Raw genomic sequence first — 13,343 nt, 5'->3', positions numbered from 1 at the left:
AATTGGCTTTATGTAATTCTAAAGTCAGAAGAGGTTTGTATTAGAGGAATAAATGTGGAGTTTATTTGCTCTTGAATAAGTAGTATGAGTTTGGAAGAAAGTAGTGATTCGAGTATTTCCAAATATAAGTGGAAGAAAGTGAAAAATTCTTTCAGTGTGCCAGAATTGTTTTCTGAGGGCAGCAGAGCCTTCAGTGTTGAGTTTCACTGTTACCAATGTCATAATTCTGTGATTGTGTTTGCTCCATTTTACACTTCATAGTTCAGTGTCTTACTTAGGGAGAAAGCCTGGAATGTATTTTTTAAAGTTTCTTAAAAAAAAAAGTGGTGGGGAAATGGATCTTCAGTAACAATCTGTGATGTCTCATTCCTACTCTCTGAAAATTTATTTTCAGATGGCATTAATGAATTCTGAATGAATTAATTCAAAATGGTATGGTCTTTCTCATGCATTTCAAAAGCACCTATCCTATGATTGATAAAGAGGTCCCTAAAACAAGATAATGCTACGAGGTGCTTCCAACGTTCAGCAGTGTCTCTGATGTTCTGGCTCAGCAGAAAGAGTCATCCAGACTGCTTCAGAGGTTTTTAATATTTAGTAGTCTATTCTGAATTATGACCCTATAAGCATCTTTTTCACCTTGCAATTTATTCACATTTTACCTAAAATAATCCAACAGACTGAGTCAGCTTTTAACCCAAAAAAAGTACTGAGTCACCTAAAAACTCTGCCTAACTCACCAAAGTCGAGTTCCAATCTGCTAATAGCAGTATTGCAGTAAAATCATATCACACTGTGATTATAAAACAAGCCTTAAGATGCCACAAAAGTCAACTGACTGATAAATGGGGTTTGGATCTCTTTTTTGTACTGTTACATGTTCTAGAGAGTTCAGTTCTGTGTTGCTGGGGTGAGAGGCATTTTTTGCTTTTCTTCTGAAACTTGTGGATGTTTTTTCAAAGGAAAAACTGACATTTTCAGATATAAAGGAAGAAATGTGTGGGATTTTGTTGGGGTTTGTCTTTAAGGAGAAACTGATGGAGACACCTAGTTTGTCTGGCAGGACTTCTGATATAACTTCTGATATAACAGTATCGATGCATCTGTTCTTTTGTCAGTGCCTAAACATATAACTTTTCCACTGCCTTCCTAATACATTTGTTGTCTGAACTTGAAAACAAAGATGTTTCTGCATCTTAAAATGTGTTTTACATCTCTTTATCTGCTTAGGGAAACAATTCAGAAGCAGCAGCAGCAACAGATTGGAAATAATATTGTTTGAAGCTGGCAGCTAATGGGATTGAATTAGATCTCTGGAAACCAGATCCAAAGTAGTTTGTTTCCTGTATTACTGTAATTTTTCTCACATTTCTGAGCTTCTGATCTTTCTATTAATCAGTTATATTCTCATTTTTTTTACTTGATGCCCCCAGCCCAGCATAGCTGTTCCAGTTTCTGCATGCAAGTATAACAGACCTCAGTAGTTAATGACAGGCAAAGCAGGGTAGGCATGGAAGTTTATATGTGTATATATATATATATATATGTATATATATATATATATATGGTGGTAGTAGTAGTTTTACACAAAATTTCTGTTACTGTATCTGTGCAATATTGTTGGAAGTCATGCACAGAGGGCATCCATAAGTTTAATTTTGTTTCTTCATTTCGAGTTTGCAATTAAGCGAGGAGGATACTTCAAGATTCAAATGCCTTTACAAGCTGTGCATGCTGTTTAACTGTATGGCAAACAATTAGCATTGCAAAACCTATAAGCTAATTTTATAAAAATAGAACTGCAGGTTAGTTGAAAGTGTAGTTGTTGTTGTACTGAAACAAATAGAACGCTGATTAAATGAAGTATCTTAAAGGTTAAAAAAAAATGTTAGATGACCAAAAATTATAATATATGTGAAAAATATCCTTCTAATCTGTTATGAGCTCAATGGATTTTATCAAGACTTCTTGGTATGTAAAGTGGTATATATGAAGGGAGCAGAATTGAGAGAAAGACCTGAATTTATACAGTAACTAAATTTTTTCTCCTCCTATTGGAGTGCAATGAGAAACAGCTTTGACTACAAGAGTGAAACCCTGACACAGGAACTCAGATTTTTATAGCTCTGCATAACAATGTTACACTGCAGTGAGTCATGCATTTCAACTAATATTTTGTGTCTTAGAATTACTTAATTCGATTTAATAGAATTTGAACATAAACCTGACTTTAGCAGCTACTGCATAAACAATTCAAGCCGTAGGAAAACCACAGAATCATAGAATGGTTTTATTAATTGCATGGGCCTTTAAAGGTCATCTAGTCCAACCCCTCTGCAATGAGTTGGGACACCTTCAACTAGATCAGGTTGCTCAGAACCCCATCCAACTTGACCTTGAATTGCTTCCAGGGATAGGGCATCTGCAACCTCTGTGGGCAACCTGTTCCAGTGTAAAACTGTAAAACTTTCATTTAAAGCTTAAGGATTCATGAAAAATTATTTGTACCTGTCATCAAAGGACCTTTCTAGATTTATAAGTTTTCTTTTATTCTTTCTGCACTGGCCACAAACACTGAGTTTGAATTTCTTATTTGTCTATGGAAAAATATTTCTCATTTAAAGAACTGCAGCTTCTGTAACCTCTCCAGGAAATAGTGTCCGCCCCTGAACACTGGAAACTTTCCATTGCATTAAATTATTGCGACATGGCACTGCAACTCTTCTCATCTGAAGAATCAAAAAAATGAAAGTACACTGAATATTTGCCCGTATAATTTTGGTTTTTCGAAGTTTTCAATAGTATGTGACTGCCATGTTTTTCGAGTAGGATGATTAGCTAAAGGCACTGATTTCTAAAATAGTGCAAAAGAGGTGATTTTATGGAAAAATTGGTATAATTTAAAATTTAACTGCATTTGTGTTGTGGAACAGAGTGTCATGAAATCAATAAGATTTTATTGAATTAGACAATCTGTCCTTATATGTACACTTTTTCTTTTAATATTCTTTCATAATACAATTAGCTTTTATTTTTAGACTAGGTACTCAGTGGTAAGATGGAAGGTTAGCTGTGTGAAGTCAGATGCTATTTTTGGTTCTGTTTAGGCTTCCCAGTTATGCCCCTTAAGGGAAGAATCTGTTATGCTGACTTGTGAGCTGGTGTTTGGTTAATGCACCTATGGGCAAAGATATCCTTGTCTGGGAACTGAAAACACTTTTGTTTGTTTTTCTCTTCAGGCAAACTGGATTATGTTGGTATCATGAACTGTATTTGCAAATGTTCTGTTTCCAGTTGTTGTTTCTTTGTGTAACTCATGAAATTGAGAAGCATGACATTAAATTTCACTGTTTAATATACTGAAATTATGGACTCTTGTTGAAGTAGTGGATAATACTGAGGGAAGGGTTGTTCAGGGGTGTTTTGCATTACAGAGAAAGATGAATTGTACAGTGTGATTCAAAATAATTCAAGATTTCCAGCATTTTAGTCCTTTCCAACTGTAATTTTCCAGTATCTAAATAGCTGCACATAATCAATGCAATAATTGAAATGCCATTTTGCAGAGAGATCAGATTTGCCCTTTGGAAAAAGCGGTGGATGGACTTTGCCAGAAAGTCCTACACTGCTGGAAGGCTTTGAGAAATAGATATATGTAGCAACTCACTTTAACTTATGCATATTCCTACAGCTTATTTTCCTTGCTGTCATTTCCACTGCAGTGAGGATGATCTATTTGAATCGCACCCAGATGTGATCTTCCATTTCTATGGGTGTTCATTCTCCGAATTAAATTTTGAGATGTTAGAAAAAATATGCAAAAATGCCCTTTGCAAAATATGCAAAAAATTGAGATAAAACTAAAGTGTGATATATGCTGTATTTCATCATCTGTTCCCCACAGCTGTATGGCTTTATGAGTTGTGGTGCCCTGACCAGGCTGTCTGTTCAGTCTTTCTGCACTGTCATCCTGTATTAGGCGTTTCCTGGGCTTACTGCCAGACTTTCTCTGTTTACAAGGCAGCAGGCAAAGATTTAACATTTCTGTTTTCTTTCTTACTCTTCAGATTCCCTGTGAGACAGAAGGTTTTGTCTTCTCCTTTTTTCACTGCTGTTCCTCATCATGGAGTATCAGTGAAATGAGGTTCATTTTCTAATGGTCAGTGTAATAATGTGACACAGCCACTGATTAAATAGTCATTTAGGAAGCTGGCCTAGAAGAATTACTCTCATTATGGTCTTTGATTCAGGTTTTTTTCTGTTTTCCTAAATAGGTTAATGAGCTCCCTTTGTCCAAGGCAGACAAAATCAACATTTACAAATTATTACGAATAGAAAACTTACTTTTTTCTCTCACTGTTCACTGAATTTAATAAACTTGAAGGACAAGACAAAAGATTTCAGATGCCAAACCTCAAATGGTAAATTAGACAATGTCTTGTGGACGTTCTGACCTGGAAATCAGATTTATTTTATAGTTTATTGCAGTGTCCAGCAGAATTCAGAAGGTCCTCAGACCTTTGACAAGCTGTGGTTGTGTATTATTCATAAATGTGAATAATTTAATTGACTGTGGTGGAATTGCTCTAAAGTCTAAAGCTAACCAACTGCACAGTTAGGGACTTTGTAGAGTGAGACCAAAACCAAGTGAACTATTTGAATTAACTATAGAGAAAAAGGACCACCAATGTGTTTCAATAAACAGGTTAACTGGTACTATTAGAAAGGTCTTAGAGCCCCTGAGTAAATTGCAAACAAACAAACCTAAAAGCCCCATGTTTAAAAAGTTTCTTTATTTTATCAAGAAATATGGTAGGTTAATAGAATGAAAAATCATAGTCTTAAAAATCTGAAGTAATTTTGCTGGTCAAGATGCACAGTCACAAACCAGAAGATCAGGTAATAGATTTTTTAATTTTGTGACATAGTTGATACTTTTGCATTCTTTCTGCATGATGTAATCTCTGTTTCTGTTTTTCATGTTTCAGTTGCAGACAAAATAATTGTTCATTTGAGCCTCAGAAATTAAGAGGTATTTGACCTAATTCCAATTATTTTCAGAGAACAAAGGAGTGGATTTTTTCTCCTTGTCTGCTAATTACCTCATGGACATTGGCTGTTGGGGAAGTTATTATGATGCATCACATAATCCTCATAGCTACAGCCAGTAGGAAAGTTGTCTAGAGTTTCTCAAGCTCATGGTTTTATGTCCTCAAACTTTAGGAGCCTCCAGTCTCCCGTGTAGCTGTTTTGGGCAGATGTGCCCAGTTTTAGTAGCATTTGAGCTCTTTCGTGCCTTGTGTCAAATGTTAGCAGCTTGCTTACCCTTCTTTTGGTGTTGTGTAATTTTATTTACTTTGGGAATTCCCAGGGAGATTCTGTAGTAGAGCTGTCACAGAGGACATAAACTGGGGAGGAACAGGAGCTTTTGCAAATGTCAAGTGCTTCTTCATTATACCAGCGGGAATCTTATCATTTGACCTGATTTTCCAGGTTTACTATGTGTCTGATATAGCAGTGGGTTTTCTTGCTGCTCTTGTGTAGTGTGGGCTTCTGGCCCTTGGAACAGTTTCTTTTTTGCCTGCTTCCAAATTGCTTAGTGTAGTTGCCTTTGACACTTTTGTCATTTCTACCAAGTGACTAGGTTGTTAATTGAAAAAATAATTCTGGCAATAACAGTATTTTTTTAAAGGGCATATTAGGGGCTCATTGGTTTGAGTTTTCTCTGTATTTCTACTTCCTGAGTGTATTCTAGCTACCCATCTGGCTATTCTCCAGCTATTTACTGAAGACATATCAGGAAACATGACTCAGTATAACCAGGCAAATAGCTGCCATAATCTAGTAGTGAACTTCTAGTGCCTCTTGTTTCAATCATGAAGGGCGTTGATGGCTTAGTAAGTATTGAAGAATATTGGTTAAACACACCTTCTTTCCTCTGGTCACGCTATTCTGAGAAAGTGCAGAGACCAAGGGGAAGTTCCAAAGTAAAAAAAACCTGTGTTAAAATCACAGTACTTAGTTGGAAAGGGTGGGAATGCCCTTTTCACCTTCCTTTTTGAGTTCCTGAGGCTACCCAGAGGAAACTTCCTTTTCCAAGTTAAGCCTCCTCTTGGTGATGGCAGTGAAATAGGAGACAGACAGTTAACCTGTTTCTGCAGGAGTGCTTTCCTTGCATTTTGCACTATAGGACACACATAAGCCCTTGAAATGGGAGGCTGGCAGCTTCAGAAACAGTGCAAGAATTTTAATGAGGCTGAATGGCAGTGAAGAGGAAGTGGCAGTGCAAAGTGTATTTCAGAAGGGGAAACAAAAATGATGATTGCAAATATGACCTGACTGGCAAAACAGACAAGTATTTGGCTTTTGCTTACTCAGAAAAAAAAAGCTGATACCGGGGGAAAAGGGCAGAACCATCAGGACAGCACAGTTGTAAGCTGTCCCAGTCAAAGAGGAACAGCATTTCCCAGTAGAAATGTGGAGACTCCTCACACTGAAGGCAGTACAGGGAGGTTGTATCTAGATTTACCACGCTGACATTTAACACATTATTAGCTTTTTTTTTCAGCAATTCATGGGAAAAAACCCACAGTGTTTCTTCAAGAATTTCAGCCTTAAACTGCTGACCTGAAAATACATTCACAAATCCAGCTGTTACTGTGCATGCCAGTTTTCCTTTTGCCTCCTGTGTTATGTGCTTCCTTTTTAAAATATTTACACCATATCCTGTTTCTTGAAGTCAGTACATACAAATATTTCTTCCATTGTTAAAACAAATACAAATAATGTCACATATCTTTTCCAGTTTTAATGTTTTAGTTCCATTTTCAGCTGCTGTAGAGAATTTGTCATCCAGAGAAGCTTTCCCCAGACAGAGGGTGTGGCTCTCCAGACTTAAACTGTACAGTCCTGTAGCTGCTTACTTAAATGGAATCAGACATACTAAATTAAGCCAAACTATTTGTCTTTACAGCTCTTCCTGCTATGTTTAAAATGAAGTATATTTGTAGAACTGGAATAAATACAGTTTATCCAGCAAGCTCCTGGCTGGAGGCTGTTGATATACAATTACAAAACTCTGCTTAGTGTTAAAGATTTCAGAGAATTTGAATTTCCATTAATTTTTCAAATTTTTATAAAACCTCTGTGGTACCAGTCTCCTAATTTTTTTTTTAGTATTTTTCTTCTGGAGATTGGAGGACAAATACGTTCATGATAAATGTTCACTTATTATTTCAATTTTTTTTTTCATTGTAACTTCACCATAAAGGACAATCATTGAATATGTGTTGAATTCTATCTATAAAAGATTGATCATTATTCTTGTTTCTTCCCAAGGGAAAGTATTTTCTGTTTGTTAGGTTCAGAGGTGGGAGGAGGGATTGATGTAAATTACATTTCAAGGCGTGTGTGGTGGTAACGGGAAAGAGATTTCCATATGGATCACAACTGGAATATTCTGGTCCAGTGGCTTGATCTGACTGAAGAAGTATTTCTTTGGAAAGAGCAAAACTTCTTTGGTTATAAATATTTGTCAGTAATATAAGCCTATTTTAAAAGGTAAATATGATGGGCGTATGAGACATGAAAGCACGGCACTGGTGGACAGCAGTGGATCAGGAATTTGATTTTTCAAATACATACGTTTCTTTCCCTTCCTTTTCAACACCCCATTTTCACTTTTTTTTTCTCCATGTAAACCACATTTTTTTGTGCTTATAGCTGTGTGATTTTGCAGTGCTTTAACATAAACTGTCTTGCAAACTGTTGTTAGTCATGACACTTCTGTAACATAACATATGTACCTCTCTTAGAAAGGTCTTTGTTTTTCAGTAAACTTCATCCAGTGTTTCAAGATGTCCTCAGTTGGGGTGTATGGGGAAAAGGTTTATGAGAAAAGACTGCTTTTTTTATAAGAAGCAATTCAAGTTTTGTATCATTGGATCATTGTGCCACTTGCATACTTGTTTGGGTTTGTAACCATTGAAGCAAATTACAGTTTAATTCTCCTGATGCTGCTGCATGAATTAGGTTGTCCTCTGATATTTTTGGAGCCCATCAAGCAGCAGTGATACCCTGAGTCCTTTGCACATGTTCTCAGAAAACTGTGGTGAGAATGCAAGTGAAAGGATTCTGACAGCACAGGCCCACAATAATGCTGTAGTGATTCTACTAAAAAAGAAAATGTAACATTGATTTCAAGTTATGTTTATTCTGAAACTTCTCAGACAACATTTTTGCTTTTCCTTATTCTGTTTTATTCCTTCTTGTGATTCTAGGCCATTAGAAGTATCTTTAAAGGACTGAATAAAAATCCAATTCAGTCCTACACAAATGTGATCCACTCTGCTGTGTATGGTGACGTATTTTGAAGAAAAGCAGTACAACAAGATGACCTGAGCAGTCTTGAGTTGTCAGAGGAGCAGCATTAAGTCATTTTTTGTTCTAAATAAGGGGAAGGCAGGGGCATTACCAGCAGGACATGGGCAATGTTTGCATGGGAATGGGTGTTGTATTTAGAAGTAAATATGGTTTAACACATTTTAAACATGTTAATTGAAACATTTAAAGTTAACAAGATAACATTTTTCTAAAGTGTTCCTGGAGCACTGTTTCAAAGTATATTTCAGTTTTCTTTGTGGAGGGAAAAAAAAGAATTCAAAGAAGTGTGAAACTTCTTTGGTGGAAGCCTTTGTAGTGTTGGCTATAATGATAAACCTCCCCAAAAACCTCATTGTTCAACTCTGCATATGCCTTTGGTAAAAAATAAAAAAAGAAGTCAGATTCAAGGTAGATTTTTTTCCTGTGGACAAACAAATCGTATTCATTTTGTTCTTTTAAAAGAGCATTTTCTGTGGTAATTAAAGCCACAGGCAGGAGAGAGACATTCTGATTGAGCTTTTCTGCAAAGGCAGTGATGGACAGTGTGCATTGAAGGTACTTGTCTAGAGCTTTTGTGGATGTAAACTAGGAAGTGGACAGATCTGAATCTCAAAAATTACTTGATGATTAATTTTAAAAAAGCTCCCAACAGTGTTAAATATCAAATCTCATTTTGGTGCTGACCTTCCTCAAGGTGTCTAAAGCTTTTCACGTTTTCAGGTTCATGCATGAAAGCTCACAGCATGAGGAGTAGCAACAGAGTTGTTATTTGAATGAATGAGTACATATTTGACTGGTTTTGCTATGATACACTCCTATGCAGCTTTGCTAATACCATCTTCCTTTGAAAGGCATTTTAAGAAAGATTTTGAAGAATGGAACGGTTCTTTTAGCACTAAGCACAACAAAACGAAGAGTGGGTGAGACTGTATAGAGGATTAGTGAAAAAAGAAGCAACACTGTGGTACACTAGTTTGAAAAACTAAGTTTTGATCCCTAACTTACTGGAATAACTGACATTCTTTGAAAAAATGTTAAAAATTTTTTGGTTTTAAATTTCTAAACTGATTGAATTCTGATCAAATTTACAAAAAAACTCCTGTATGACCTAAGTACAGATACTCTTTGGAGCAGAATCATGTGTTTTGCAAGTTAGACTGTGGTGGATTTGCAGCATTTACAAACACATGCAAACAAGTTATTAATTTCAGCTTTCTATGAATATTTTCTTGTATACTAAGTGAGCTGTTATCATTAATTACACTGTATACATTAATTTTAATCCTGTAGGAAATGAAAACTTCATTTTAACATCAGTTTGCACCTCGAGAGATGTGCCTTTGACTTTATTATGATAAAAACCTAGAAAAAGCCCTTTTAGGAAAACACATTTCCATGAGCTTGTTTTAAAAATGCTTCCCTCACCTCATCATGTGTGGTTATTTGGGACTTTGAAATTCTAGCAGATCTTTATTCCTTGTTACATGCAATTGTTCAATATTTTTTTTCTTCTTGTGTATTATATGTTAGCCATTCTGGACTATTTGTAGGGAGAAGGAGGACTTCCAGTATTCACTGCTGGAATACAGAGAGCATCTGTGTAAATCTTTCTCATACTTGCACTTATCTGGCTTTCAGTTATAAGTGTATTTAGTGTCTTTTGCAGTAAGCTGAAGTCTCCCGTGGTGTGTGACTGACAGGTGGAAGTCACACAGGTCAGATACAACAGCGTGTGAGCAGAATGAGAGGCTGGAATTAGCCTGAGCTCCAAGATGGAGGTGTCATTGCTCTACCTCCAGCAGTTTGTCTGATCACTGGCACTCATGATTACTCCTGTGTATTCTTGCCTGGGGAAACTATATACATGGACATGTGAGAAAGCCCCTATGGGAATTAATATGTTTCGTAAAGTTCTTTATTCATTCCCAATCTCCATTTTTAGCAGATTTTCTGGTGCATTTCTAAGGATGCTCCTGACAGCTTTTGTGCACAAATCTGACCCTTCCTTAGTAGAATTGTTCTACAGACAACAAAAGGATGCTACTGCATGCAGTTATATCCCTGTGTATTTCCCAGAGTCTGACATGAAACCTGTCATTTCCTCTTCCCTTAACTCTTCAGCTTGGGTGTTAGACTGGATGGGCTAAGGGGTGAGGGCATTGCTTTCAATCAGAGCAGAAAGATTAATTTTAGGCACTGCTAAAGCACAACATTTAACTCCAACCTGCTTGAAACACACTGCAAAGGCACTGGGGGCATGAGTAGAGCAGTGGTGGGTAGGCAGAACTTGTGGAAGTGGTACCCAGTTTTAGGGACCTTGGGTGTGAACTTGCACCTCACAGAACATCTCTGCCTGTGTGGGATAAGTGTTGTGGAACCTTTCTCACAGCTTTTCCTGTAGTGGTGAGCTTGGGCTGGTTGCTGGATTCCTGAAATCTGTGGAAATGATGATGAGTCCTCTTTTGGTAGAGAGGAACAAATCCCAAGTTAGCGAAACTTCTCAAATTGTACGGCCTTTTGAATCCAGTTTTCACTGCCTCTTTGGTTATCTAGAAGCAACTGTTTCAAGCAGAGCTGAAAATGTCTCTCCTCGATGAGAGCAAATTGTCATTGCAGTGATAAGATAACAATAAAAGGATTTTGGTGATGGCTGGAGCCCTTTGGCTGCATAACACAGTGACACAAATGCTGGCTGCTGCATGTGGCACTGCGGTGAGTATCCGGCTGTTCTCCTGGGTTAGCTGCCATGACAACTGCGCTGCTGGGGAATGCCCTGTGCTGGTCTTGCAGAGAGCTGAGGGTCATTGATATTCTGAGTGTTTCTTGGAATATTGCAGGCAGTAGAGACCCCTTCCCGTAGCTCTGCCAATGTTTAGTATTATCACAGTGGGTAAAATAGGGAAATGGCGTTGTTGACAGGTACCTGGGGAAGGAGAAAAAGCTAGTTTCTCTAAAAGCAGTTTTTTGTTTTACCGCTTTAATTTTGTAGTTTTACCAAATAATTCTAAATTACGTAGCTTCTACACGACTTTTACTTCCAGATTTCATTTGGGTGTGAAGTGTTAAAATGAATATGGAAACAATGCAGCAAAATTTTAATCTGTTTGAATTTTAAAAAATAGCTTCCTATCTACAAACACTTTTTTCCTTACAAGGGAGTTAGAATTCAGTGGAATTTCTTGTTGTAGCTTTTTGGTTTTCATTGTTTTTAAAGCAAACACTTGCTCCTTCACAAATGGATTTTTATTGACTTTTGAGGGTTGAAGTTTTTTCAAGGTCTTTGATTTTGTGTTTTTAAAGAATGTCAAAAACATTTTTCTTTGTGATATCCCCATCCTTCTTGAAATACATTGCAACATCATTACTGGGATAATTAAGGACAGACAACTGCAAAGACCATGGAAGGGACTCTCTTTTTTTTTTGAATATGACATACCTTTTCATAAAAGGAGGAATTATTTTATTTTTTTAACAGGGCATTAAAACAGAGCATACAAATAAATAAATTCCAGATGCAATCTCTTTAACTCAACAGATTTTCCTACAAGCAATTAATGTAAGAAACTTTGATATTTGAATAGTATTTTCAGATGTTCCTATCAAAGTCATCAGCCTGCATATGTAGTTAAAGGCAAAAGTCATCAGTGCTTATGTAGTTTATTGGCAAAAAAACAGGTGTTAAACAGAAGAGAAGGTGGTTTTGGAAGTAGGGAGCAGTCATGTTTTACATTCTTGGCCCTGAGGTTTCCTGCACTACTAGAGACCTGAAGTACTGGGGAGCTCAAGTGTTTGTATGATTACAAAAGAACATTATGGTATCACTGCGAAAAGGTAAAGACAGACTTATTGTTGCTGGCCAACTGAGGATTTAGTATTTGAAAGTATTGCATTTGTTCATTTTGCTTTATGTATTTTGCGCTCAAGGTAACGTGCTTGCAAGACTTCTTTGGAGATGACGACGTCTTCATTGCGTGTGGGCCTGAGAAGTACCGGTATGCTCAGGATGACTTCGTGCTAGATCACAGCGGTAAGACTGTACTTCCTAAACCCACTTAAAGAGTAAAATCTCCCCCCAGCTCCCCTGTTCAATCCTCAAGAGTTATGTCATTTAGGAAACTGTACATGGAAAGACATCTTCCTATGGAAGATGAATTCTGTGAACCTGTTAAAATGCACTAACAAACCTGATGTGTTTTCCTGCAAAACGGACACTGTCTCTAAAGTTACATGGAAAGTAGCATTGAATTTTGAAAGGTTCAGTCATCAATATAATGAATCTGAAATCTGTTAAAAATGCTCACTTTTGACATCTGTGACTGTAAGATAATTTCCACGTTTTTATATTTGTGAGATTTTTAAAAGGTCACATATATAACCTTACTCATTTCAGGTCTTGAATTGTCCTGCCAGACAATTCACATATTCCAGTTTTGTCTGCTGTAGACCAACTGCTGATCCTTTATATATTGTGAGATTATAGGGGTTGTTGGGTAGGGAAAGAGGTGAGACAAATTGGGACTTTTTGCCTGTCCTGTCTGCCTTGGACAAATCATGAATTTAACTTGTTTATGAAAGTTGTTTTTCTGTGAAGAGAAACTTTATGATGTAAAGTTCAAGGAAAATAAAAGAAAAGCTGCCTCTACCAGGCAGTTTTAGAATTGTCCTGGATTATCGAATCATATAAATGTTGGGGGTTTTTCTCCATGTTCTTAGAATCACAGAATGGTTTGAGTTGGAAGGGACCATTAAAAGTCATCTACTGCAACTCCTCCAGCCCTGAGCAGCAACATCTTCAAAAAAAGTTCACATGGTTCCAAGCCACATGGAACCTGACCTTGAATGTTTCCCAGAATGAGACATCTACCACCTCTCTGCATTAACTCACAATGCAAATCCCAGTCTGACCATGATCCTAATTTCTCTTGCACATTTTAAGGCTATAAGATTACTTTTCACATTAC

The 13,343-nt window shown here is 36.9% G+C and overlaps 1 protein-coding gene across 6 annotated transcripts in view; it reads left to right on the top strand.

The window, feature by feature from the left end:
• The window catches only part of DCLK2 (doublecortin like kinase 2), an 85,575-nt gene that overhangs the window by 32,387 nt on the left and 39,845 nt on the right, over nt 1-13,343 (top strand). For all 6 annotated transcript variants that reach the window (XR_003915847.1, XR_003915846.1, XR_003915848.1 and 3 more), the window contains exon 3: nt 12,307-12,409. Coding sequence is in view for 2 of the 6 variants with exons in the window: in XM_029960138.1 (XP_029815998.1) it covers nt 12,307-12,409 (103 nt within the window). In the remaining 4 variants the exon portion in view is untranslated. The remainder of the gene's footprint in view (nt 1-12,306; nt 12,410-13,343) is intronic.

This window comes from Manacus vitellinus, unplaced genomic scaffold, assembly GCF_001715985.3.
Source record: "Manacus vitellinus isolate BGI_N305 unplaced genomic scaffold, ASM171598v3 scaffold_0_pilon, whole genome shotgun sequence".
Lineage (NCBI taxonomy): Eukaryota > Metazoa > Chordata > Aves > Passeriformes > Pipridae > Manacus > Manacus vitellinus.
This window is presented reverse-complemented; position numbering and strand designations above follow the sequence as displayed.